This window comes from Eurytemora carolleeae, unplaced genomic scaffold (genome assembly GCF_000591075.1).
Source record: "Eurytemora carolleeae unplaced genomic scaffold, Eaff_2.0 scaffold652, whole genome shotgun sequence".
Taxonomy (NCBI): domain Eukaryota; kingdom Metazoa; phylum Arthropoda; class Copepoda; order Calanoida; family Temoridae; genus Eurytemora; species Eurytemora carolleeae.
The window spans coordinates 24,641-51,290 of NW_019396540.1; the positions used below are offsets into that span (position 1 = coordinate 24,641).

The following is a 26,650-nucleotide window of genomic DNA, read 5'->3' on the forward strand; positions in this document are numbered from 1 at the left end:
GAAAAAATTTCTTAAAAAGTTAAAAATATGAATATTGTAATTAAAAATGTTGACAAAATTCTGGCAAGAACTAAGTTTCTTTATCTACAGCATCATTTATTTACTCGCCTTTCTTCGAATAAGCTATCTTTAAAAGAGATAAGAATCTTTTATTAAATATATTATTTATAGGTTTTTGAAATATGAAAAGAAAACAATATATTTTAATCTTAGAGTCTGCTAGTGGAGATATAAACGATGTTTTGACGGTTTGGACGGATACTCCGGAGTACATTTACGGAACTCAGTTCATAGCAGTTCATCCAGACCATATTATTAATACACAGTATCCAGGATACAGGTAGAATACAGGAGTTTACTTAATATACAGTATCCAGGATACAGTTAGAATACAGGAGTATATTTAATGCATTGTATCCAGGATACAGGTAGAATACAGGAGTATACTTAACACACAGTATTCAGGATACAGGTAGGATACAGGAGTATACTCAATACATAGTATCCAGGATACAGGTAAAATACAGGAGTTCATAGCGGGACCTCTTTTTCAGATTTCATTTCTAATAGTTCTAACAGGAGTATGCTCAATACATAGTATTCAGAATACAGCTACAGTTAGAATACAGAAGTATACTCAATACATTGTATCTAGGATACAGGTATAATACAGGAGTATATTTAATACACAGTATCCTGGATACAGGTAAAATACAGGCGTTTACTTAATATACAGTATCCAGGATACAGTTAAAATACAGGAGTATACTTAATATACAGTATACAGTTAGGATACAGGTAGAATACAGGAGCATATTTAATACATAGTATCCAGGATACAGGCGTATATTTAATACACAGTATCCAAGGTACATGTAGAATACGGGAGTATACAGTATCCCGGATACAGATAGAATACATGAGTATACTCAATACATTGTATCCAGAATACAGGTAGAATACAGGAGTTTACTTAATACATTATACAGGTAGAATACAGGAGTATACTCAATACATTATACAGGTAGAATACAGGAGTATACTCAGTACATTATACAGGTAGAATACAGGAGTATACTCAGTATATTATACAGGTAGAATAAAGGAGTTTACTTTTACATTGTATCCAGAATACAGGTAGAATACAGGAGTATACTCAGTACATTATACAGGTAGAATACAGGAGTATACTCAATACATTGTATCCAGGATAGAGGTAGAATACAGGAGTATTCTCAATACATAGTATCCAGGAAGGCTTAAAGTAATTTTGTTATTTTTCATCTTCTTGTTCTGTATTTTTATATTTGTATTAGCTATAAATCAAATATTAGATGTAGAATGAGACAGTCTCGAAATCCGTAAATGTATGCTGTACATATGCAAATAAATTCTATTAATAAATTCGAAATCGAAAATGAAAAGTTGTCACGAGATTTACCTTACTGCGCAAATGATTAATTTTTAAAATATACTGTTACCATTCATAGATTTTAAATGTTTTTTTAATTCAAATTCTTCAAAAAATAAAATGTTTTTTTGTGAAAGTTTGGTTGGAGTTTTCAACAAATTTGACGCAAACGTTTGCCTCCCTCCTTCTTTTACCTTCATCGCTTTACTGTTTATAATCTGTTTAGATTGGTAGCAATAAACCCGTTTTCTGGAGAGAAAATCCCCGTAGTTTGCAGTACAGAGCTAGAGTACAAATATGGGTCCCAGACGGTTCTTGGGGTCCCTTGTGTACGCGAAGAACAGAGACATCTTGCGGAGATAAATAACATTAAGTAAGAAACCTATTTTGAATATAAGGATTTACTGCAATTTCTCTATTATCTACAGTAGTAACTAGAAAACTGTGGAATTATTTCCGTCCTTGTTCCTTCTTTTTACTAGTAATGTTTTAATGATTTTGTAAGTATACAAAATAGCATTTCTAGGAACTTAACGACATAAAGGAAAAAAGAAAGAAATAATAGACAACTATTCCATGTTTTTAAGTTACCATCGTACTTAATAAAAATGAATTTATTGCTTTAACGTTTTTCACATTTTCAGATGTGTTCATCAAATATTTACAGATTTCTTGGAATCAAATTGCGTTGAAAACCAGCAAATTACGATTATTCTACGGCCCATATGGGTAACTAGCAACAGTGAGTGGTGATAATATTATTGTCGAATTCCGTCTTTGTTCCAACTATTACGCGTTATAATTCTCCGTTTGAACAAAAAACAATAAATAAAGTAAAAGGAATTAGTGATTTTTCTACCTATAAGGTGTCACATGAGATCTAAAACCAATAAAGGCAAGTGTAAGCTGTTGATTTTTTTTTGCTTCAAATCGTTAGAATACACCTAAGAAGAAAACGTTACAAAACTGATCAAGTTAGCTACAAAATCGACCTTCCACTTTAACCTAAGATGAAAATTTTACAAAACTGATCAAGTTAGCTACAAAATCGACCTTCCATTGTAATCTAAGATGAAAATAAAATGTTGAAAAAATAAAGTGTACAGTGAGAACCAGAAAACTCTGGGACAGGAAGCCGACTTTTAGACTCAAGTTATGATTTAAATAATGAAATAAACATGAGATTTGGTAGTGTGCAGTGTTAACAGATCAATTTCCCTTAATAAGGGATTTAATTACTTACTACTTACTAGTTAATCTATTTGCCATGCAATAACATGAAATACACTTAAAGTATTGTTTTATTGTCGTCTTTCTATTCCATAGTTTTCTGGCTCTCACTGTATGATTACGGAATGTACGGACTGAAGGTTAAGGTTTATTTATTTATGTAAAGAACAGAACTAAACATAAGCCTATCAGAAAAAGACAGAAACACAGTTCTGAATAAATAGACCAAAAATTAATTGAATACAGAACTTTAGCTTAACAGCATTCAGGTCAATATTTAAAACAAATAATATATATTAGATATAAACAATATACATTGGGTTGCCCAAAATGGGGCTCCTTGCAAATTTCATCTCACGTAATCTCTTATTATATATATTAAATTCTAAAAAGAGTTGAAGTATTAATTATTTCAGTTGTGACCTGAATATTTTAAGTGGGTCAGGAGATGACACTGTTTTAATTAACTCCGGTCAACTTACAGGTATTTAAAAGATAATTTTCGATGAAGATTTGGATTCCTTCTCCTAGTCTAAAAACTGAACTTTTTTTGCACCAAACCATCCGAGTTCAGTTTTGATATTTTATATTTTACATAACTTGAAGTGACCCTCCAAATTCTGATTAAAGGGAGTGACCGGCTATGTAATGTAGTTGAACTGAGTATGCAGTGTTGTGGAAAACTTCTTTCGGATTCATTTTTAAAAAAGATCTGTAAATCCTGAATTTCAGCGCAAATTCGACGTTCAAAACTTTGGGTTTGGATACGTTTTCAGAATTAGTTTTTTTAATTATTAATAACGACGACATTAATGTAAAAAAAATCCACAGTAAACTAATTAGTTGTTTAGGAACAGGTTCAGAAAATAATTACTCTTATTATTGAAAATAAGTAATCTTGTTCAATTATTAGTGTCTATTTTCTCACTATTCACAAAGATTTTCTGCAGATTTTCAGGAATATTATTGAAAAGACGACATTTTAAGAAGTTGAAGAAATTGCGAATAAATTCAAAGAAAATAAGAAAGTCAATATAACGATGAAAACGAAATAATTGATTCTAGCATTGATTTCTTGACAAATTTCTTTTGAGAAATATGTTCCTAACCATCTAATTAGATTACTGTATAATTTTTACTATTTTTTTCGTCGTCGTTATTTAATAATTATAAAGAAACTAATTCTGAAAACGTACCCACCCCCAAAGAAGGAGTTTTGAACGTCGAATTTGCGCTCAAACTCGGGATTTAAAGATCTTTAAAAAGTTCAATATGTCTCAAATGAATCCGAAAGAAGTTTTCCACAACACTGCAGTGCATACTCAGTTCGACTACCTTACATAGCCGGTCACTCCCTTTAAGTGTTATGTCATTGTCCAATTTGCAACCCTTTAAACTTAATTTATTTAGTTAGTAACAGTAAGTAAGATTCTTTCTAAAGTGGCGTTTAATTTGGTTAATTTCTTTCAGTTTTTTTCTGCAGTATAAATCCGCTAGTCCGTCAAAAAATGAATCGCAAATGAAAATAATCAATTTTCAGTTTTAAAATTAAAGATGTCTCATTCATCCTTTGTCCATGAAAGTATTACAGGGCATACCGTTGTGAATCGGACGTGTCACTCTGGAAATAGAGGGCTATTTAAAATTACGTTATCAGTCCCTTTACTTCTAAAGCTACTTCTAGATATTGTTTTCCAGGTTTGAAATTAGCTGAGGCTAAAGAGGAAGTTATGAAGATAGCTAAGAGAATGAAGATTGGAGGATATCCGGTCAGTTCTAACCTCCAGGATTGGTTAATCAGTAGACAAAGGTAAATATTGGAGAATATATTGCTCCAGGATTGGTTAATCAGCAGATTAAGATGGTTATTGAAAGGTACACAAAAATTTGTAAGAGTTTGTTTTTTAAATTTTGTCTACTTATTTTTTTTACATATATTATAATCCTTATCATGATCTTGATAGGTTTAATTAAATCAGACAAGGTTAAGNGGTGGGGGGGAGGGGGTGTGCGGTCATCGTACAGAACGTCGTAATATCTATCGTATCTGGATTAAAGAAATCTAATGTGTCGCATCAGACTAAATTATTAGATCATACAGAGATGTTGAGGAGACTAGGTAACAGTAACAATAATATCATGTCACTCATTATTTTACTTTTAAATACATTTTTTAATGTTTTCGATTATTATACATATTTTGTCTATTTTATGTATAGCACCAAAAATGTTGGGATTTTTCGGGATATATTTTTAAGAAATTTTTTTTCAATCTTAACGGGCACTGCCCCCATTCCATGTCGTACACAAGTATTTTGTCAATTTTTGTTGTATTCGCTTTATCTATTTTGGACTGGGGAATGCAAGCAAATTGCAAACATCTGATATTGTGTCCGTTCTTGTAGTTATATTTTATTGAAATGCCAAAGTTAGCTAAAAATATACCAAATATTTAAATATATAAATCAATGATTTTAACTTTTGAATAAAGGCATGGTTTTAAAAATTCCTCCAAAGGAAATTTTTGCTAAGTGATTACTCTATTAACACTCCAAATATTATAATCCTTATATCTTTGCAACTTTATGTCGTAGACTTTTTTTAAACCTTAAATTTTGCTATATCAAAAAGACTTTAATTATTATCATAATTATTATTAACAATCAACCTACAGACAAAGTACGACCTGTAGGTTGAAATACAAGGAAAACAGGGCTGTGCTCCTCCACTTGCTATGTTTATAATATCACAAGTTTACATATTGGGTTGCAAAGATGTGGCTGTCAGGATAAGAATATTATACTTTGAGGAGAGAAATCAGTTCCTTGAATTATAATTCTTATTCACAGCTTACCTCATCCACAAGAAATCTAAATACATATTAAAAGAGCCTTATTTTAGCTTTTAGCAAAGTTGAAACTATTGTAACATGATTACTTGATTGAAGTAAAAAGCATTTGAGAAATCAAAATTTTGTAGACCTGTAAATTTCTGTATATATTTAAAAATTGAAAAAAGCTGATTTGAAAATTTGCAGCTTTGGGATTTAATTAAAGCTTGATCTAAAATTAGCAGATCCTTACGGACCTGAATGTGTTTATACTGCAGTGCTTAGAATGTTGTAATTTATGAATCCGGATACAGGGCATAAACATTTCTTTAAGATTTACTGAACTTTTTTAACAAAGCAGAATTGTCTAATTATCTTTCTTTTTTTCGATTACTTTTATGCTAAAACTTGATGAACCATTCAGAGATCAGGGAAGTTTTATAATCTCTCTTTTTTCAACAGTTAAGATTTGGGTTTTGAGAGTAAAAAGTTTTTTTTTGCAGTTTTTGGTTAATAATTTGGTTAATAATTTGCGGTTTGCCCCTTTGAAGAAGGCAAAATCTTGCGGATCCAAAGCACTGGATAAAGATGTCTTGTACATTACTTTTTTGTGGTTCAGATCAGCTTTATATTTGCGTAAATTTCATATTATTATAATTTGTAATTGTTTATTCATTTCTAGGTACTGGGGAACCCCTATTCCAATTATTCACTGTACTGCATGTGGACCTGTACCTGTACCTGAAGCTGACCTGCCTGTACAGCTACCAGACCTGGATGGGTTGTCATCAAAGGTAAAGTGATGAAATTATTTCATCTGCAAAATGGGTTAAAAATTTGACCACTTTTGACAGCTGCCAAATCTTTTGAAAAATTTAGCCAATCTTGTAAATTTTATAATAGAATAGTTAAACTTTTCCTGTTTTACTATAAAAACTTTTTTATAGGGTGTATCTCCGCTATTAAGTGCAGATGACTGGCTATATGTCCCCTGCCCTAAGTGCGGGGGCGAGGGGAGGCGTGAAACTGATACCATGGATACATTCGTAGATTCATCCTGGTACTATTTAAGGTAGGAAAGAAAGCGAAGTTCTTGTCATTTTCTTTTGGGAAAACTTAGTTAAACCTCCATTCACATCGGTACCCTTTAGACAAAACATTTATTGTGGTTTTTCTTGCGTGAATTTTTGCTACTAAGACATAAAAAAGGAATCAACAAGTTCAAAGAGGAAGAAAACTTCCTCATTGTTACTGATAGAGCGTTAAAGGGTACCCTTAGTGTGAATCGTAATTGAAATTCTTTAAATTTGTTTTTTCTAAAATGATGGTCCATTTAAATAACAATAGAAAGAATATGTTCCTTTGGCATAAATGCAGTTCTTATCTTGGGAGGTCTTATCATCTCTTGGGTTTCTGAAAAAGTTAAATAAAATTTTTTTAGATATTTGGATCCAAGAAATAATACTGAACCCTTCTCCCCCTCTGCAGCACAGAATATGCCAGTAGATCTGTACATAGGTGAGCACATAAACAACGTAATTTGTATAATCAAAGCAATACATTTTTTTTACAAAAGTCATTTTAAAGTATATCCATATGATGAATAGTTGGTCGGGAGGTCAAAAATCTTAATTTTTTAGATTTACACACTGCATACGCTAGTCCAGGTTTAGGCTGTGTATGATGGGTAGAAAGTCGTTGATATTCCTGTTTTGTAANGTCCAAGATTTTACCAATTTTTTATATCCAGGCGGAAAAGAGCATGCTTATCTTCATCTTTACTTTGCCAGATTTATCTCTCATTTCCTTCACAGCATTAATCTACTCGGAGTACAGGAACCGTTTTCCAACCTAATTACTCAGGGTATGGTTAAAGGACAGAGCTACAGAATCAAGGTTTGTAGCTGTAGTAGCATTAGTATTTTTAGTTTTACTTTTTCATGAAACATTTTCCTACTTTTTCATGAAACATTGTCATACTTTTTATGAAACATTGTCCTACTTTTTCATGAAACATTGTCATATTTTTCATGAAACATTGTCCTACTTTTTCATGAAACATTGTCATACTTTTTATGAAACATTGTCCTACTTTTTCACGAAACATTGTCCTACTTTTTAATGTGACATTGTCCTACTTTTTCATTAAACATTGTCCAATTTTTTATGAGATATAGTCCTACATTTTTCGTCTAATCTTTGTGATGTGATGTTTCACTTATTTTGCAAGACTGGCTGACTTGAATTAAAAAAGTAGTTGGGCCACTCTTTGTGATGGTGACGGTGTACTGTAAATTCAGATCGACGTGAAAAGATTATTTTATAACTGCGCTTTTTAGAGTACCACAAAATATTTGCGCCCTGACGAGGTGACTGAACAAGATGGAAAATATTTTACTAAGGTAATTTTTTGACAATGGGCTCAGAATTAATTTGAGCACTTGTCTTCTCTCACTCATCCTATTCCATGTGTATATGTACACCGTACATGATTTACAAGATAGATAGAAATAATGTAGTACAGGGTTAACCCACGAAACATGACAGTAGAAAGACGACTTGAAAGTTTTTGGCGGATAGCAATAAGACGAGGATTTAGATAACGACTCTTAGAGAAGAAAGCCAGCGCAGCCCAGGATTCGTCGCGAAGTTGTTGTTCGAGAACAGCTCCAATGTGAGTATCTGAAGCATCCACAGACAGAGAAATTGCTGCGTTGGGTTGAGGGTGAACTAGTTCTGGAACAGCTGAGAGGAGTAGTTTGGCTCTGTTGAAAGCAGAGTTCATGAGTGGAGACCAAGAAATAAATATATATATATCTCGTGGCTTCTAGAAACTCCCCTATTCTTCTCCTTGCCGCGAGAAGTTCTTCAAGGAAAGACGACTTTCATAGCCGCCACAAGTTGTTTTTAAACTTATAATTTATTTGTGACATTCAGTCGTCAACCTACTTCACATGCAAGATTCTTGAAACAATAACCTAGCCCTGGTATTTCCAAAATTTGGTCAGCCTTTTTTGTTGTTTCAATATTACCGGAGACACTAAGAATTTAAATTTTTTTAAAATAAAACCAAAATTGTCGAAATCTGAACGAAATTCTTCATATCTCCGTTAATAATGAAAGCAAAAAAGACAGAACAGATTTTAGACAATTGGCATTTTGTGATCATTAACTTTAGAGTTTTCTTTTATTTACGAATAAATGCCACAAATTGATCAAAGACGACCTTAATTTAGTCTTGCTATTGTCATGTTTTTGGGACACCCTGTGTACTATAAGATAATATATAAACAATAACGTCATATTATTATAATTTGTAATTGTTTATTCATTTCTAGGTACTGGGGAACCCCTATTTTATCGCTATTCACAAAGATTTTCTGCAGATTTTCAGGAATATTATTGAAAAGACGACATTTTAAGAAGTTGAAGAAATTGCGAATAAATTCAAAGAAAATATGATAAATTACCAAAAAGAAATTATTTTTTATTTTTTGATGACTTACTCTTACAAAAAAGTTGTATTATGGCATTATTATAAAGAATCATTGATTTCAACAAACCAGTTCAAAGCTTTGTTTACTCTAAAGTTTGTAGTGTACTGTGCATAAGTAAATTGTTGTGTTCAAGGAGAAATGTTGTTTATATGCAGTACACTTTTTATACTAACTTTTTATGATCATTGCAGTACACGTTTTGCAGTACGATATTTGTCATCTGCTGCCGCAGTATTATTGTCAGTTTTCATATATTCTAGAACCAACCAGTCATTTTTTTATTTCTTTCTGCAACGCTATTGTTTTTCACTTCGGTTTTAATTCTTTATAAGCTTTAGTGGCGTATTTTAAAGAGACTGTAAACGTAATTTCCGAGGGGCGTCAATGTAAAGATGACACTCAGGGGCGGATACAGGGTGGGCGGCAGGACCTTCGCACCCCCCTGAAATTTCGAGGCAAAATATGTTTCCAATTTGATAAATCGTATGTGTATCCCTGTANTGTATCCGCCCTTGATGACAATACCCGATTTACAACGGTACCCCTGAAACCTTAATCTGATCAAAAATTGGGAAGACTTGCATTGTCGTTTTTCTGACTCGAAAAAAAAGTTAATTTCTGTGAGTGTCTCCATTACTTATATTATAACAAGAAATGCGCAATTCACTTTCGCAGAGAAACCACAAATGAAAATGAATTCATATTTGATCAGACAAATCTTTCAAGGGTGCCGTTTTCGATCGGGCATTGCCATCTTTGTATGCATGGAGGTTCACTTGAAACTAAGTTTACAGTCCCTTTAAATGCTCATTTCCTGATATATCTCAGAATGGGAGTCTACCTGTTGTTGTTGAATGGGAGAAGATGTCCAAATCTAAACACAACGGAGTAGATCCAACTGACCTGGTTCACAAGTATGGTTGTGATACTGTCAGGTTTGTTTTCATTCATTGTCTTTCACGATTTTGTCGGGTTTTTTTTCTGAAAAAGTCTCTTATTAGCAATCTTTCAAGATTTCATTATTTTTTTCTTAAATTGAATTTAAGCAAAAAGTCCATCATTTTAACTTAATTTTTTTTTAATGCCAATTTATTGCCGGATTTTCATCTTTATTTTTTTCTCACTGGACGGATTCAGGATCCATCTTAAATTCGCAAACATTATTGCCACTTCTTTTAAGTTCATTTTTTTCATGCACTTGCTTTGAGATGGAATTAAATGAATAATCGATCCTGGAAGCACTAGAAAAGAAGTTCAACTAGGTAAATCTATTTACAACACTTTCCGATTCATTCCTATGTTAGGTTAATGATGTTAACAAATGTTGGACCTGCTACGGAAAGGAACTGGTCGGAAAAGGATTATCCCGGGATTCGGAATATGCAGATTAAACTTTGGAAGTTGGTTTCTCAGGTCTGATTTGTTTTTTATTCACTTGATTTTTTAATTGTTAAAATATCTTCAATGCTAATGAAAATAAACTTTAATCTCATTTTTTCTGAAGAAATTGCCCACGGTTTACAATTTTTACTTTTTTATTCAGATGGCTTAACACTCGGTCGTTTCATATTTCAAATATTTTAGAAAAACTGAAAATCTGAGATTTTTAGGTTTTATGAAGAAAGGCGAAGTTATTTTAACTATCTTTCGTCTTTGATAAATGTTTGAAAGCCAACGTTGTCTATGGCACAACTAAATCTTAAGACCACTGTTAAGTACAACCCTTTCCAGAGGCGTCTACAGGGGGCGGGGGGTATTGGCGCTCAGCCCCTACTCTGGGTCAGTGAATTTTCAGGGTTTTTTTTACGCCCCAGTGGTAGCTTAGCCCCCCTTGAAAGAAAAAAAATGTATTCTCTTTACCACCCCTTGATATAATTCCTGAATACGCCCCTGGACCCTGCCAGTATACACGTTTACCTTCTGGGTTAAATACAAAGGTGAAGACTACAAAGACGACTTGAAACTTGAAAGGTAAAACAATCCCAAGTCTTCCGACTGGATTAAGTCTTGAAATAGCTGATTATTTTTTTGGCAAAGAAAGACACAACTTTACAGTTGCGGGGAATCATGAATATGAGAAAACAGACATTATACATTTCGAACAGTGTGGGTAACCCTTTTAAATCTCCTTTAGGCGATAGAGCTCCAGAAGGATGAACTGCCTGAACTACGATATGATGAAGAGATGAATGATTACAGGAAGAAGATTAGAGATTCAAGAAATAATATGCTTAGAGATATTAATCATAACTTTCAATTCACCAGAAATATAGGTAATTCACTCTTTAAGTGTCCATCCAATCAGAGGCTAAATTTTATGAATAGCGAAAGGTGGTTGGACTAGTTAAGACTAATTTGAACCACTTAACGTTGGCTTAAATTTTAATCAGGCATTGTTACTTTTCTATCCGTTTGCGTTATTTGCTAGATTATCCGAACTCTATTTATTAGTTAAAATTGTTATTTTAAACAATGTATTTGTAATTTTTTAGCTGTTGTGTTAGCAAGAGTGAACACCATGCTGTCAACTATTTGGACAACCCCAGGACAGGTAACCTTTGNGTTCTGGAAAAAAAGTTTAAATAATTTAAAAGTGGTGATTTCTTTCCTATTAAGGTTTCGACACTTAGTAAAGCTTAGAAACTGATTAAAGAAGGAGTTAAACAAAGTTTAACCTGCTGAAGCTGAAAAGCTGGTCAGATCATTTCAGCATTGCACTTCATAGAAAACTTCTATTGTATTACTTTTTTCTTAGAAAATCTTCATTTTTTGACTCTTCACGTTAAAGTTAATTATTAAGGTGAAGAGGGATACCCCAGAGTTCCAGCAGATGTTGGGAGATATAATCATTATAATTGCTCCGATAGCTCCTCATTTTGCTTCAGAACTATGGGCTGGATTCAGAACTGTGCCGGTCAAACATTTCCAGGTAAATGAGGTTCAAAGTAAAACATGGTTCAAGGTCAAACATTTCCAGGTAAATGAGGTTCAAAGTAAAACATGGTTCAAGGTCAAAGATTTCCAGGTAAATGAGGTTCAAAGTAAAACATGGTTCAAGGTCAAACATTTCCATGTAAACAAGGTTCAAAGTATAACATGGTTCAAGGTCACACATTGTAAACAAGGTTCAAGACTAAACATTTCTAAGTAAACAAGGTTCAAGGTCAAACATTTTCAATTTCAGGTTAACAAGGTTCAAGGTCAATATTTCCAGAGAAACAAGGTTCAAGGTCAAACATTTCTAGGTAATCAAGGTTTAAGGTCAAACATTTCCACATAATCAAGGTTCAAGGTCAAACATGTCCAGGTAAACAATGTTCAAAGTCAAACATTTCCAAGTGAACAATGTTAAAAGTCAAACATTTCAAGGTATAAAAGGTTCAAGATCAAAATTTTCTAGGTAAACAAGGTTCAAGATCAAAAATTTCCAGAAAAACAAGGTTCTAGGTCAATATTTTCCAGGTAAATCAGGACTCAGGTCAAATATTTCCAGGTATTCCAGGACACAGGTCCAATATTTCTAGGCCTGATCTCAATGATTGGATTTAATAAATTGATATACCACTTTCTGGAACCCTTGTAGTGTAGTTATGTAGTAACTATCCTGCTTCTCAACTGATTATATGATTACAGGAGTTTGACTGGGATAAGAATGTTCTAGAACAAACTTGGCCGGAACTGGACCCATCCTTCAACCTTCCTCTCAAGGTAATTACTCCTTTGATTTCGTGGTATGGAACTCACTCTGGGTCGTAGTAAATTTGAATTCGAACAGGACCTGCCCAGTTTGTACCGGCCTGCCAGATAACAGCGTGTACTGGCCCGATCCTTTAGTACAGTACGTCGCCCTAACCAGACTGACATACGACAGGGGTCAATTTTCTTGGCATAGTCCCGTCGGAGGGCTAACTATGACAACTCTAATGGCGCGTTCAGACTTTTTACAGTACCCGGCCTAATCCTAGGCCTATTTGACCGACCCCACTGGCTTAGTCCACCGTGGACTATCTTTCCTTCCATCAAAAAAAAAACTATTTTTTCTCCTTTCGGAAAAATCGATTAATTTAAAATTTAACTAGATAGTTGGTAATAAGAAGGATATGGTAACTATCCCAGTTGCTAAGTGGAAGTTTGATAGTTTAACTGAAGAAGAGGCATTCGACCTAGCTTGCCATGAGAATATTATTCAGGTATATACATTCTTCTCTTTCTTTCTGAATTCTACATATGTATAATATAAGAATTTTTCAATTTTTTTTAATTTGATGAAACTTGAACACTTACGATTTTCGAAAAGCTATTAGGAGCCCGGCCTTGTTGTAATTCCCAAATCTGATAACTTGTAAATCCTTTGAATACAGTTGTTTTTATGAAAAAGTTTAATCCCTGCATCATTCCTTGAAGTTTGAAATTAGTATTGAAGGATGTATATTTAAAACCAGGACAAGGTTCTCCCCTTCCCTATCCTGAACCAGATGTTCTCCAGACAGGACGGGTTCGATGCAACCCTCTTCATCAACTTCGATGCCCCCAGGGTCTACGACACCTCGCTAGAGGAGTTTAAGAAACAGAAACAGGCGGAGAAGGAGGAGAAGAGACGGAAGAAAGAAGAAAGGAAGATGCGGAGAGAGAAGAAGATTCAACAGCTCTTTGAGACGGAGAAGATAAAACCGGGAAAAGGAATTCCGATAAAAAAATAAATTTTTCAGAAAAATGGAAATCGAGTTGCCTGAATTGTTCTGCGTAAAATATGAAGAGGTATTTTACAAAATTATTTTTAAAATTTTTATTTATTTAAATATTTATTTTTTATCGCATTTAGGCGGAGAGAAGTTTAAGCACTGCCTTTAAGCAACTAAGAAAAGAACAGGAAATCAAAATTAACTTTTTTAAATCAAATTTTAATTTCATTTTGATGCAAACACGGCCACCATGAATATTTCTTAATTTATAATTTCTGATTTCTTATTTCTTAAACAAAAAATTTATTTCAAAAGTAGTCTTATTTTTTGCTTATTTTTTTATCTAAACTTACTTTTTCACAAAGGATTTCCGATCTGTTATAGACATGTTGATTTTATTACTTGCTGTAAATCATATAACTTATAAATTTGATTTTGTAACAGTTTCTGTTTGATGTGACATTAACAGTCCGAGATATTAAATTCCAGGCACATAAGGTAGAAAAATTCTCTTAACTTAAATATCAAAAAAATTTGAAGTTTTTATAAATACTTTTTCTGTTAAGGTTGTTCTGAGCGCCTGCAGTGATTTCTTTAAGGCTTTGTTTAAAGACAATTCTCTGCCCTACACATATGTATACCTTAGAGGTATTTAAACAAACATTTAGTACATAAAAATTTAACATTTAGTACAAAATGAAGAAGCTAACGGTACATGTATGACAGAACTAATAAGATTTACGTAAACACCTTTTTATAGAGAAAAAAAAAATTTTAACAATAGACACAAATTCTAGTTTTCTTTACATTTCAACCTGAGTTTGGGTTATCAAGGGGTTAAACCATCAGGATGTAAAGATATAAGGATTTGAAGATAATAGTCCAGTTCCTTTAAAATTTCAGTGGTAATTCAGAAAAATTACGTTCAATGCTTTCTTATTAATATTTCAATGCTTCTATCTCTTTTATTTTCATATTGATTTAATCTATGGATATATGATTATTATGAACCACTTTTTTGTTTGACTTGAAAATTAATATATAAAGTAAAAGTAAATTCTAAAACTGTCTGTATTTATTATATACATATTCGAATTTAAAAGTAATTTATTGCTTTAAATTTATGAAACTTCTTCAAAATCCCAATTAACAAGTTTTCTACACATTGTTAAATCCCGTATTATGTGGGTTAACCTGCATACAGTGACTTTGAAGTCTAAATGTTTATGTACAGGAGTTGAGGTACCTGATCTACGGTACATAATGGATTTTATGTACGAGGGAGAAGCAAAGGTTGAGAAGTCCAGCCTGGATTCATTCCTACATTGTGCCCAGGTAGAACTAGGAGTACATGATTACTTGTAAATTATTATTAGTTAATAATTAGATGTACATGATTTACTTAGAAGGATGAAATTATGTTAGAACGAAACTGTGCAAGGACGAAACTATGTGAGGACGAAACTATGTAAGGACGAAACTATGTAAGGACGAAACTTGTAAGGACGAAACTATGTAAGGACGAAACTGTGTAAGGACGAAACTGTGTAAGGACGAAACTGTGTAAGGACGAAACTGTGTAAGGACGAAACTGTGTAAGGACGAAACTGTGTAAGGACGGAACTGTGTAAGGACGAAACTGTGATGGGACGTAACTGCGTAAGGAAAGAATGAACTTGTATCATGATCTGCTAATCTAGGATCTAAGGATCAGAGGACTATTTGCCGATGAAACAAAGGAACCAGAAAAAAAGGAAGGAGAGAAGAGAAAGAAGAAGCCTGGTGAAACTTTATCTCCTGAACCTGCGGAGAAGATGGAGAAGAAGGAAGAAGTTCACAGGATGGAAGAGGGGGATGACGGAGAAGAAGAGAGGATAGAACATGAACCTCACGCTGAAGCCTTCCTTAGACCACAATATAAGGTTTTAAAAATCTTCAGTTCATTTTGATATTTTAACTTTGTCCTGGTTAGTTCACGGTAGTAATTTTAACTTTAGGTGCGTCTTATAATTTGATCTTTATTCTTCAGCACATATCAACCTAATCTTTAATCTTCAGCTTAAAGTGATTTTTATCCTTAACCTCCAGATTATAAGAGTTCTATCTTTAATCTTCAGTTTGAAGTGAGTTAATCTTTGATCTTTAGATCATAGTATTTTGATCTGCAATTTTTAGTTCATAGTAATTTGATCTTTAATCTCCAGTTCATAAGAATTTTATCTTTAATCTTCAGTTTAAAGTGATCTTATTTTTATCTTTAATCTTTAATATACCCTAAAATTTCATCAAAACTCGGATAACAGATTTTATTTCCTAGTTTACATCTACTATGTACTTAGTACAATTTATGTTAAATAATGTTGTAACATCTCAAGATTATATACAATATTGAATAACTCTACTGAGTTATTCCTTTTAGTTTAAAAAGAAAATTCTTTTGATCAAAAGTCTTTAAATCTCATTTGATAAATTTGCTTATATAGCTGTATTTTCAAAATTAAATTTAAAAACCTATCTGCTAACATGAAACGTGGTAAAATATATAAAAAAATTGTAATATTTTTGTAAATATGTTTGTAAATCCTTAAAATATTTATGTTACACTCGAACAGATTCTGATAAATATCTAGATTTTCTAGAATTAAATTGCTGATCTATCAATTTACCGTGACTAATTCGTATTATTTTCACCTATTTCGTGAATAAATCATAATTTTTATTACACGAAATGGGTGTGAATAATAAGAATTTTTGCTGATTTGGCTACGTAGTAAATCCGATAAGAATGTTGTAAAATATTTTAGACAACTGTTTTATTCTGTGCAATATTATTATATGTTTAGGAGCAAAGTGTTTCTGGGGTAAGTAGTAATGAACCTCAGTCCTACATCCAGTATCAGGTTAGTACATAATATAAGAAGAGCTAACTTGTAATTGTAGACCTTTTTATCTTCATGAATTTAAAAAAAACATTTTTAAGTAAAATAATTTTTTCAAACATTTTTCCATATAAAAAATTCGTTCTTTCTAAAATACTCTAAACTTTGAAAAAACTTTTATCAGTAATTTATCTTAAAAACTTTCACATTTTCTTTAAACTCGAACAATTTCCAACTAAAAGTTCTATTTTCCAATGTTAAATAGACGTTTTTTTTATTTGTTACTGATCTTTATTACTTTTTTCGTTTGCAATTTCCGTTAAAAAAATTCTTATTTTCCACATAACTCTGAAATACAAAAAAATTACAATTGATATAGCATACAATTTGATTTTTTCAATACTTATGTTTAATAAGTTTACATAGAAAATAACTTATTTTCCTTCTCTTTTTTATTTATTCTTAAAGGGTGAATTTCCTATTTACAACGGTATACTTTAAACCTATTTCTATGCAAACGTTATGAAGATATCCTAGTTTTCTATCAAGAACATGATAATGTTCATTTGTGATTTCTTCACAAGTGTAACTTACGGATTTTTGCATCAAAAATAAAAACGTATTTAACACTTACTTAGAAAGGACAACGATTATATGAGATTAGGGTATGAAGAATACATTTGTGAATCTGGCATGTAGCTTGTAGATAGGGGGTCATTTGAAACGTTGACATTTTAGCTACGCTCCGTTTGATAAGTCCGAGGTTTAAATAAATAACTTTATTACTAACTATATATCGATTTCTAAATTTAAAATATCAAAATTATATATATAGAGGTGACGTGGCAGAATTGTTGCTCATCTTGCCGCGTCTCCATATCCGGCTCAGTCTAGATCGTCTTCCGCCACAACATTCCCTTTTTATACTTATATTGTCCAGGGTCCCCTACACGCCGAAGCACTACCCCAGGAACTAGATGAAACTGAGACCCATAGATTACCCAGAGGGAAGAGCTGGGTCTGGAATTTTATGGGGTTTAAGGAAGGAGAACCAGGGTAATTAGTTAAATATTTTCAGAATTTAAACTTATAAGTTTTAATTTTAGTTTATCCTTTTTCATGCTGTAAAAATCCGAACACGTGTTTTCTATCTGTAGAACTTTAAACTGGGAAATATTTTTTTTGCATCTTTATCAGTCCTGAGACACTTTTGACCAATAAGATATAAAGAATTGAATAAAAAGTATCACAAAATTCGTGAAATAAAAAAAACAAAGTATTTTTGAAAAAAGATATTTAGAAAATATTATTGGGTCAACCTTAAGAATGAGAATCTATTGTTTTGAACTGCTACATAGTTTTTCTTGTTTAGATTTATACTTAATTTCAAACACTCATGACTTCTTGTATGTTTGACTATTTGATGTGTAGTCTGTATTCTTGTATTGTATAGAAGTGTAATCTGTATTCTTGTATTGTATAGAAGTGTATTATGTAATCTTGTATTGTATAGACGTGTAATCTGTATTCTTGTATTGTATATAAGTAAAGTCTGTATTCTTGTATTGTATAGACGTGTTATCTGTAATCGTGTATTGTATATAAGTAAAGTCTGTATTCTTGTATTGTATAGACGTGTTTCCTGTAATCTTGTATTGTATAGACGTCTAATCTGTAATCTTGTATTGTATGGTGGTAAACCATTAAATCAATTCAATGAAGACGACTTTTTATACAAGTTTTTATTGTTAAAATCTTTTTTTCGAATTACAAGTTAATAAGTAATCAAAAAGAAGCTTTTTCAAATGTTAAGTTTCCTTGACTTCTATGTTTATATTTATCCATGCTGTTTAACAGACTGATTTTAATCAAAATTCAAGTCGAAAGTCGTATTAATTGTATTGATAAAATCGCCTACCACCGTATAGACGTGTAATCTGTAATCTTGTATTGTATATACGTGTTATCTGTGTTCTCGAATTGTAAAGACCTGTAATCTGCATTCTTGTATTGTATAGTCGTGTAATCTGTAATCTTTTATTGTAAAGACGTGTAATCTGTAATCTAGTATTGTATAGACGTGTAATTTGTAATTTTGTATTGTAAAGACGTGTAATCATGTATTGTATAGTCGTGTAATCTGTAACCTATGCCAGAAGTCTCTAGCCTATCACCAGAGTACCTCATCCATGATTTCTCATCTCAGAAGATATCATCCCGAGGTAGGCTTCCATTTTACAGGGTAAACCACAAAAGATGAGACTTTGTATAAAGCCATTTTACCAAATTTCCTGGTTCTCTATAGCTGTAATAATGTAGTCATTGCAAATCGTAAAACCTAACGTAAAATGTGGTTTGCTTACCATAGATAGATAATACAGTGCGACCTGAAAGTGTTTACAATCTAAATATTCTGCACCTGTGTAAAAACAGTATTTATGACAAAGTAGCGCTGAAAAGTAAAGTTGCTGGAAATATCAAAAACAACATTGTTTTCTTTTATAAACGTGATAAAGGTCAACAGTAAATTTTTAAGTTTCCCAACTCTCATGGACTAAACACCCAACTACCTCGACCTCAACCCTTTTTAGTTTTCTTGAATTAGTCTGAAAAGAAAACTGCATCAGAATTGGACACAGTTTGAGAGTAAATATGACCCTTGGTAAACGTTCCAAGAGAACTTTTTTGGGACTTATTGGGGGGTAGATCCAAGCACTGAACTCCGCAAAGAACAGGATATGTTAAATGGTAATCAATGAGAGGCCACGTTAAAAGAAAAAATAAAAAATTTGTCGAACAAAATTTGATAAATTACCTTTAAATATTAAAAAAAAAATTTTTTTTTTAAATTAGCTTTTGACTATTTGTAAATGATGTTTTTTGTTCTAGAACTTTATATTTAAGTGCCATTTTGAGTTATCTGCAAACACTTATGGTTCATCAGATTTTAAAGCTCTCATGACTAAACTGCATTTTTTTCAAGCACCGTCGGTAGTAAAGTTTTTTTTTTTGTTCTGTAGCACAAAGAAAAGCAATAACATAAAAACTTGGAAAGTAACATCTTCCCATCCTCAATCATCTAAGGCATCTAAACATCATATAAGAAGTAAAATTTGAGGCTGCAAACACTCACACTCTAGAATCCGCATAATGACGTTACTGATTACAAAGGCAAGATCGTGACGGCATATGTGGATTCTATCTATCTATGCTAAGGAGACCACATTCTCCGTAAAGGGGGGAGCACTAGAAGAGTAATCAACATTATTATACAATATTCACAGTGTGCTTGAAGGACCTCTAAGAGAAAAGACAAATTCCATGTAACTTGTTTTGAGATTCTGAAAGAGCTCACCAAGACAAACATTTTGCGATATGTCGGCACTTTTTCCTATGGCGACTTTTTCTGCAATTTGCATATTTGCAAAATAATGTTTATTTCATATTTTCAGCTCTAAATATAAAAACTTACTTTGAAAATTTTGCAAAAATACCAGTATTTAGTTGCAAAATGTAAAATATTAATGTCTCCAATGTTTTTGTATACCCTTACCTCAGACCTTTCCCCTTATCCTTTACTCTGAACCTTTCCATACTCTTTATTTAAACCTTTCCCCTTATCCTCTATTCTAAAACTTTCCTTTTCATTTAATCCTACCCTTTCATTTTTAAAAGAATAAAAAAGGCTTCGAGTAGAGAATAACTAATAGTTCCGAGTAAAGGACAAGAAAAGGTTTGAGTAAAGAGTAAAGAAAGGTTTTGATTAAAGGACAAGGAAAGGTTTTTTTGTTAAGAATAAGGAAAGGTTTGAGTAAAGGACAAAGAAAGGTTTTGAGTGAAGAAAAAGGAAAAACTTTGAGTGACTAAAAAAGGAAAGGTTTTGAGTAAAGAAAAAGTAAAGGTTTTGAGTAAAGAATGCGGAAAGGTTTTGAGTAAAGAATAAGGAAAGGCTTTGATTATAGGACAAGGAAAGGTTAAGAAAATAATGAAAGGTTTTTGTAAAGAACAGGGAAAGGTTTTGAGTAAAGAATAAGGAAAGGTTTTTATTAAAGGACATGAAAGGTTATGAGTAAAGAATAAGTAAAGGTTTTCAGTAAAAAAAAAGGGAAAGGCTTTGAGTAAAGAATAAGGAAAGATTTTGATTAAAGGACGAGGAAAGGTTTGAGTTAAGAGTAAAGAAAGGTGTTGATTAAAGGACAAGGAAAGGTTTTGAGTAAAAAATAAGGAAAGTTTTAATCAAAGGAGAAAGAAAAGATTAAAAGTAAAAGACATGGCAGGGGTTAGAGTTAAGATAAGGAAAACTTTAGAGTAAAAGTAAAGTATAAGGATAGGTATAGAGTAAAGATTAAGGAAAAGATGACAAGGAAAAGAAATGGAAGGGTTTAGATTAAAGATAGAAATGGCTTAGAGCAAAGGTTAAAAAAGATCTGAAGTAAAGTGTAAGGATATGTTTAAATTAAAGGAAAAGAAAGTGTTTAGGTCATTAATTAGAAAGTAAGGAATGGAAGGTTTATGAGAAAAAGGATAATAAAGAGTTTTGAGAAAGAGTAAATAAAAGATGAAAGTTAACGAAAGATCTTAAAGACGTTTCCTGTTGACTTGAAGTAGTTCCACACCAAGAGGAAATAGAACTTAACAATCCTTTTCTTTAAACCTTCCCTTATTCTTTACTTTGAAAACTTCCATATCATTTAGTACTAATCGTCTACTCTGAACCTTTCCTTATCCTTTCATTTAAATTAAACCCATCTTTATCTTTTCTCCTTATCGTCTACTCTGAACCTTTCCTTTTCCTCATATAAACCCTTTCATATCATTTACTCCTAATCGTCTACTCTTAACCTTTTCTTTTCCTCATTTAAACCCTTTCATATCATTTACTCCTAATCGTCTACTCTTAACCTTTCCTTATCTTTCACTCCTAAACTTACACTTATACTTTCCTCTAAAAAATCCACATCTTTTACTCTTGGCCTATCCTTTTTCTTTACTCTAAACCCATCCTTATCCTATAGGGTTTATAGTAAAGATAAAAAAAGGTTTAGTTTTAAAAGAATGGAAATGAGACACGCTTGGACTGAAAGATGGAGCCCTAAATGTATCCAGAAGAAATTCTGTGTCTATACATTCTTTTGAATGTATAATCTATCCAGAGAAAAATAAAGTATGAAAATGTCTAGATTGAAGGATCAGGGGTAAGGTCTAGAGTAAATGGTAAACAAAAGCTCTTGGACTTCAGGCAGGTCTACTCTAGGAGGGAATATAACCAACAAATCTCCAATACACATATAGCAGCACCATTAAGGCCTGAATGAATCTGGAATAGAAGTAAAAAGTAAAAAAAAAAAAATAGAATTATATCCTCAACTAAAAAATTAAAACTAAATACGGGTATTTTTCCAAAATATTTTAAAGTATGGTACTATTTAAAGCGATGAAAAAGGTGAATAAAACACTGCTGTGCAAATATGCGAATTGCAGAAAACGTCGCCATAAGAAAAAGTTCTTACATATCGAAAAATGTTCTTCTTGATGAGCTCTTTCAGAATCTCAAAAAAGTTACACGGATTTTGTCTTATCTCTTAGAGGTCCTTCAAGCACACTGTGATTGCTTCATTCTGATTTACAGTGGTAGGCGATTATATCAATACTATGAAGACGACGCGACTTTTAATTTCAATTTTGATTTATATCAAGGTGTTAAACATCATTGATACGCAAGTAACACATCTGTGGTATCTGCTCCGGTCAAGAGAGTCTTAGTCCTGTCCAGGCAAAGGTCGCCTGGCCACTTCTAGGACGGGAACACAGTAAGCAAGGAGGAGAGGAGCCGCCTGGTCTAGCCCGAGCAGGAGGAGCTCGAGGACGCGCAGGACAGGCCACAGGAGAAAGAGAGTGAGTACAAGGATCCGTAGGAACCGGGATCCAGAAGATAAAGTAGTAGTAACACGGGAAGGCCTTTAGGATCTTCTTCTTGTTGGCATATATCTGGAATAAGGACACCGCTAGAGATGAGACATGAAAGAGATGAAATAGCATGGACAAGATATAGATCAAAATAGTATAAAGACTAGTGGTGCCATCCTGGAGATGAAAGAGGAGAATAAAAGAACAGCAACAGTGAGAACCTAGAAATAGGATCTCTGAGTGGGGTGGCAATACACAAAAACATACTACGTCAAGAGAAGCTGTTAATTAAAAAGCTTCTCTTTGATGACTTACAAACTTAAATAAAAAATGTATTGATATAATCGCCTACCAATGTTGTATATTCACATCGGGCTGGCAGTGGCTAGATTACTATCAAATTGCGTCTTTTAAAGCAGCCGACCTAATTCATTCCTCTGATAGCGGTATCTAAAGTGTTTCAGGTCTTCTTCACATCCTTTTGGGTAAATCTGTTTGAGTGAACCCGAAATTAACAAGTTAATGACATCCTACATGACATCTAGGAAACTTTTTTAAGGAAATATTTTTTTTATTTAACATAGTAAAATTTCAGGAAACGGCGAGTGAATGGAAACCGTCTTTGCATCATTTCATAAGTCCAATTCATGGTTTAACATCATCAGAAGGTAACAAAATATTTCAAATTTGACAAATTCATGTTTGCCATCTAAGGATGACTTGTGACTACTGACTACAAAGATTTTTTCAATCTTGTTTATCTGATTCTGGATTTGCTGCAGCATATATTTATTTCATTTGAGAGTTGAGAGTGGTATGTCCGTATTTACCTCCCATGTTGAGAATGGTATGTCCGTATTTACCTCCCATGTTGAGAGTGGTATGTCCGTATTTACCTCATGTTGAGAGTGGTATGTCCGTATTTACCTCCCATGTTGAGAGTGGTATGTCCGTTTTGCTTTGTAACAATAAGGAAGATATCGTAATGTTGAATTCTGTTAATTTATAAGACTGTCTTAGGAGCATAATTCCGAAAAGCGATTTTATAGTAAACCACATTTGAAGTTGATAAATTTAAAGATAGAAAACAAGGATATCTTAATCATTCTTTTAAGACAAAGGTTTGAACGGTACCCTTGTGAATCTGACATGTCACTTTAAAACTATTGGTCCCATGTGTAGGATATAGATAATTTGCATATTGTCGAAATTACATATGAGGGTGTCTGTTTTAACCCAAGCACCCCCCCCTGCCCCTGGATCTTCCCCAAAAAGAATCTGATCCAGTTTTCTCATACTTTTTTACCTGTTAAGAACTGGAAAGCTCAGAAACGGAACATACTGATGTAAAAAAGGAACCACAAGAGCGAGAAAAATTTACAGGAACTGCGCAAGATCACGACACACACGCGACACATCACGGCATTGTACACGTTGGAGAGCGTCAACAACACGCTACAAAAGAATACCCGCATGAACATAATGTGCATCCCGATTCAGTCGAACTGGAACAAGCTGCAAAGCGCGGAACTGCGATCGCTCGCGAACAAGAGATTGAACGTACATCTCCAGAATTGATGGCTATCATTAGTCCTGACCTGCATTTTCCGGAACACAGGGAATGAAAATCTTTGGAGCATTATACCTGGAGATATATTTTAAGGCCACTTTTATAATGAAGTTTCTAATGGGTTCTCTAAAACATGATTGAAAGATGTTCACTTAACTCTCTGTGATCTGTTAATCCGGAACTAAAACACGGCAATCTATTGTAATTTTGTACCTGATAGTTTATAAGCAGAGCTTTATATTTGATCTCAACAACTATTTTTATAACGAATTTGTTTAATGTTCTTATTCTATTGTTCTCTAAATTGAAATCTCAAAAAAAACTTCTCTAATTTACAAAATTTATATACAGGGTGACCCAAAAAGGAAAAGACTTAAGGGACAATTAATTGACAGAATTTATCCAGTTTATTTCCTCATATTCATGATTCCTTGCAACTGTTAACCCAGTTTATTTCCTCATATTCATGATTCCTTGCAACTGTTAACCCAGTTTATTTCCTCATATTCATGATTCCTTGCAACTGTTAACGTGTTTCTTTTTCTTACAAATCATCTAATAAGCCATTTTAAGATACAATCAAGTCAAAAAAAATTAATTTAATAATGGGTTTTTCATTTTTAGAGAGTTTCATGTCGTCTTTACAGTTTACAGTTCATCCGTTTTGGATAAATCTCAAGGAGTATGGAATATAAGGGAGAAGGAAACGACCTGGCCCGCCATATGATTATACATGCTTCAGAGACGGTACTTCATTTGAAAAAGAGTTCTTAAAGGTCGTCTTTTATTTTTTTAAATGTGTTTTTTACTTTGCCATATAAAATAATTCCGATTTGTTATATTATAAAAAATACGTTTGTATTGCCAATATTTTTGCATCCCATAAAATGTATAATAATATGGTGGGGCGGGCCGGGTCGTTCCTAATCCCTTACTTCTTGGTAAATCTGTATAGTTCACTCATGGCTAAGAGTAATCTTTTTAGTAGTTTTTTAATGTTATATCTACCACTAGCTATATCGCTTATACGAGCTAATCTGTAGCTAATAAGCTGTATAGCTAAACAAGCTATTCATATTAAGCCACTAAGCTGATAAATAGTCTAAACTATTATTGCTAGTATAGTAGTAAATCTAAACTATTAAGCTACAAAGCTGATAAATAGTCTAAACTATTATTGCTAGTATAGTAGTAAATCTAAACTATTATTGCTAGTATAGTAGTCAATCTATCTGCTATCTAGCCTCGTTGAACATTTTTACTGTTCAGAGATATATTTTCTTCTCGATTAACATTTTCTTAATCAGTTTTAATGATCTCAACTTATTTGATTTTAGTATATATAATAATATTATAAACATATTTTATTGATAAATTATTTAGATTTAAATAAATTTACGACATTTTGAACGAGTTTTTTTTTAAAGATTGTCTGATAGATTTTGACGAAAAGTTTAAAACTGTGATACTATATGTATATTAATTGCCCTGATTTCGGAAATTTAATTTGTTGTTCCCCTCCATAAACTTTGTCCATTGTTCTTAATGTACTTCAAGGAAAGGAATGTGAGTAATCGTCAAATTGTCTTTTCTTTTGTATGAAAACTTGTATAAATTAAATATCATGTTTTTTATATCTTTTGCAAAATATTGCGGTTTCAACAGGTTTAAGTCGGGAGTTCACACACTATACGTAGACAATGCACAAATGTATAAACAAGACATCTAAGCTCATTCTGAAAAGAAATATTTGTGAATCTAAGTTGCCATTTTTTAAGTGATACTATAGAGGAATTTGGAAAATATTTTTTAACAAAGTTTGTTTTCCTTGAAAAGGTTGTAAGCGTAATTTCTAGTGACCCTTCATCCAAAGAGGGCAATACCCGGCTTTAATCCTTTAATCCTTAAACTGTTAATAAGGAACAGAGAGCGTTGTGTGTAAATCTATCGAAAACTACTTGAATTCCTTGAATAACCGGTGTACGCTGGGTACGGTGTGAACTCAACGAAGTTTCTCTAATTTCTCTGATATTTCTAGAAAGTGTATTTTAATATTTTGTAAATGTTAAACAACTTGCAAATCTTGCAAACAAAATGTTCAACAATAAAAAGCGTTTCTGGAAAGAGATATGCGAAATTCGACAATCTTGCTCAGTTTAAGGTACTCTTGTGAATCGGACGAGCCAATCTACAAAAGGATCACATGAAATAACGCCTTAAAAAGTCCTTTTTATGGGCCTAAATAGAAATGATAATTTTTCGAATCTGAACAACCGATCGAAAAGGGAAGAAGCAGTAAAATCTGTTGTTTACAGCATAGAGAAAAGTATAATGGATGTATGAGATATTTCTTTGCTGGGGTGGCTGCGGCCCCCCTAGAAGTTAATCGGAAATACATAACTAATTCGATGTTCTTTATCTCACAGAAAATAGAATTTGTGACTATGTGTACATTCACGTCCCTCTTTGCAATTCCCCCTTCCTCGTAATTCCCCCCATGGATATTCTCTCTCCNCCGTTTAGAGAGTTTAAACCACGTGACCGGTGAATGGCTGGAAGGAGCTGCTGCAGCGTGTGCACTTGTGTTAAACTCCCAGCATTGCAAACAGATTAGTCATAAATAGAATATACTTCAATGCAGACC

At 32.7% G+C, this 26,650-nt stretch overlaps 2 protein-coding genes across 2 annotated transcripts in view; both read left to right on the forward strand.

Annotated features, from left to right (window-relative positions):
• The window catches only part of LOC111705131 (probable leucine--tRNA ligase, mitochondrial), a 23,577-nt gene extending 9,895 nt beyond the window's left edge, over positions 1-13,682 (forward strand). Inside the window, exons 9-25 of the mRNA XM_023477586.1 lie at positions 214-340; positions 1,638-1,784; positions 3,058-3,125; positions 4,340-4,451; positions 6,154-6,265; positions 6,419-6,543; positions 6,913-6,989; positions 7,222-7,367; positions 7,811-7,873; positions 9,797-9,903; positions 10,273-10,381; positions 11,103-11,241; positions 11,461-11,519; positions 11,769-11,897; positions 12,602-12,676; positions 13,048-13,158; positions 13,411-13,682. Coding sequence (XP_023333354.1) covers positions 214-340; positions 1,638-1,784; positions 3,058-3,125; positions 4,340-4,451; positions 6,154-6,265; positions 6,419-6,543; positions 6,913-6,989; positions 7,222-7,367; positions 7,811-7,873; positions 9,797-9,903; positions 10,273-10,381; positions 11,103-11,241; positions 11,461-11,519; positions 11,769-11,897; positions 12,602-12,676; positions 13,048-13,158; positions 13,411-13,668 — 1,964 coding nt within the window. The 3' untranslated portion in view covers positions 13,669-13,682. The remainder of the gene's footprint in view (positions 1-213; positions 341-1,637; positions 1,785-3,057; positions 3,126-4,339; positions 4,452-6,153; positions 6,266-6,418; positions 6,544-6,912; positions 6,990-7,221; positions 7,368-7,810; positions 7,874-9,796; positions 9,904-10,272; positions 10,382-11,102; positions 11,242-11,460; positions 11,520-11,768; positions 11,898-12,601; positions 12,677-13,047; positions 13,159-13,410) is intronic.
• On the forward strand, positions 13,637-24,276 carry LOC111705134 (zinc finger and BTB domain-containing protein 18.3). Its single transcript, XM_023477591.1, has 11 exons — positions 13,637-13,726; positions 13,791-13,838; positions 14,095-14,148; positions 14,217-14,298; positions 14,885-14,985; positions 15,351-15,572; positions 16,494-16,550; positions 17,470-17,585; positions 18,661-18,751; positions 23,032-23,104; positions 23,751-24,276. Exons 1-11 carry the CDS (start codon positions 13,682-13,684, stop codon positions 24,059-24,061), a joined length of 1,200 nt encoding a protein of 399 aa, XP_023333359.1. The 5' UTR covers positions 13,637-13,681; the 3' UTR covers positions 24,062-24,276.
• The last annotated feature ends 2,374 nt before the right edge of the window (positions 24,277-26,650 follow it).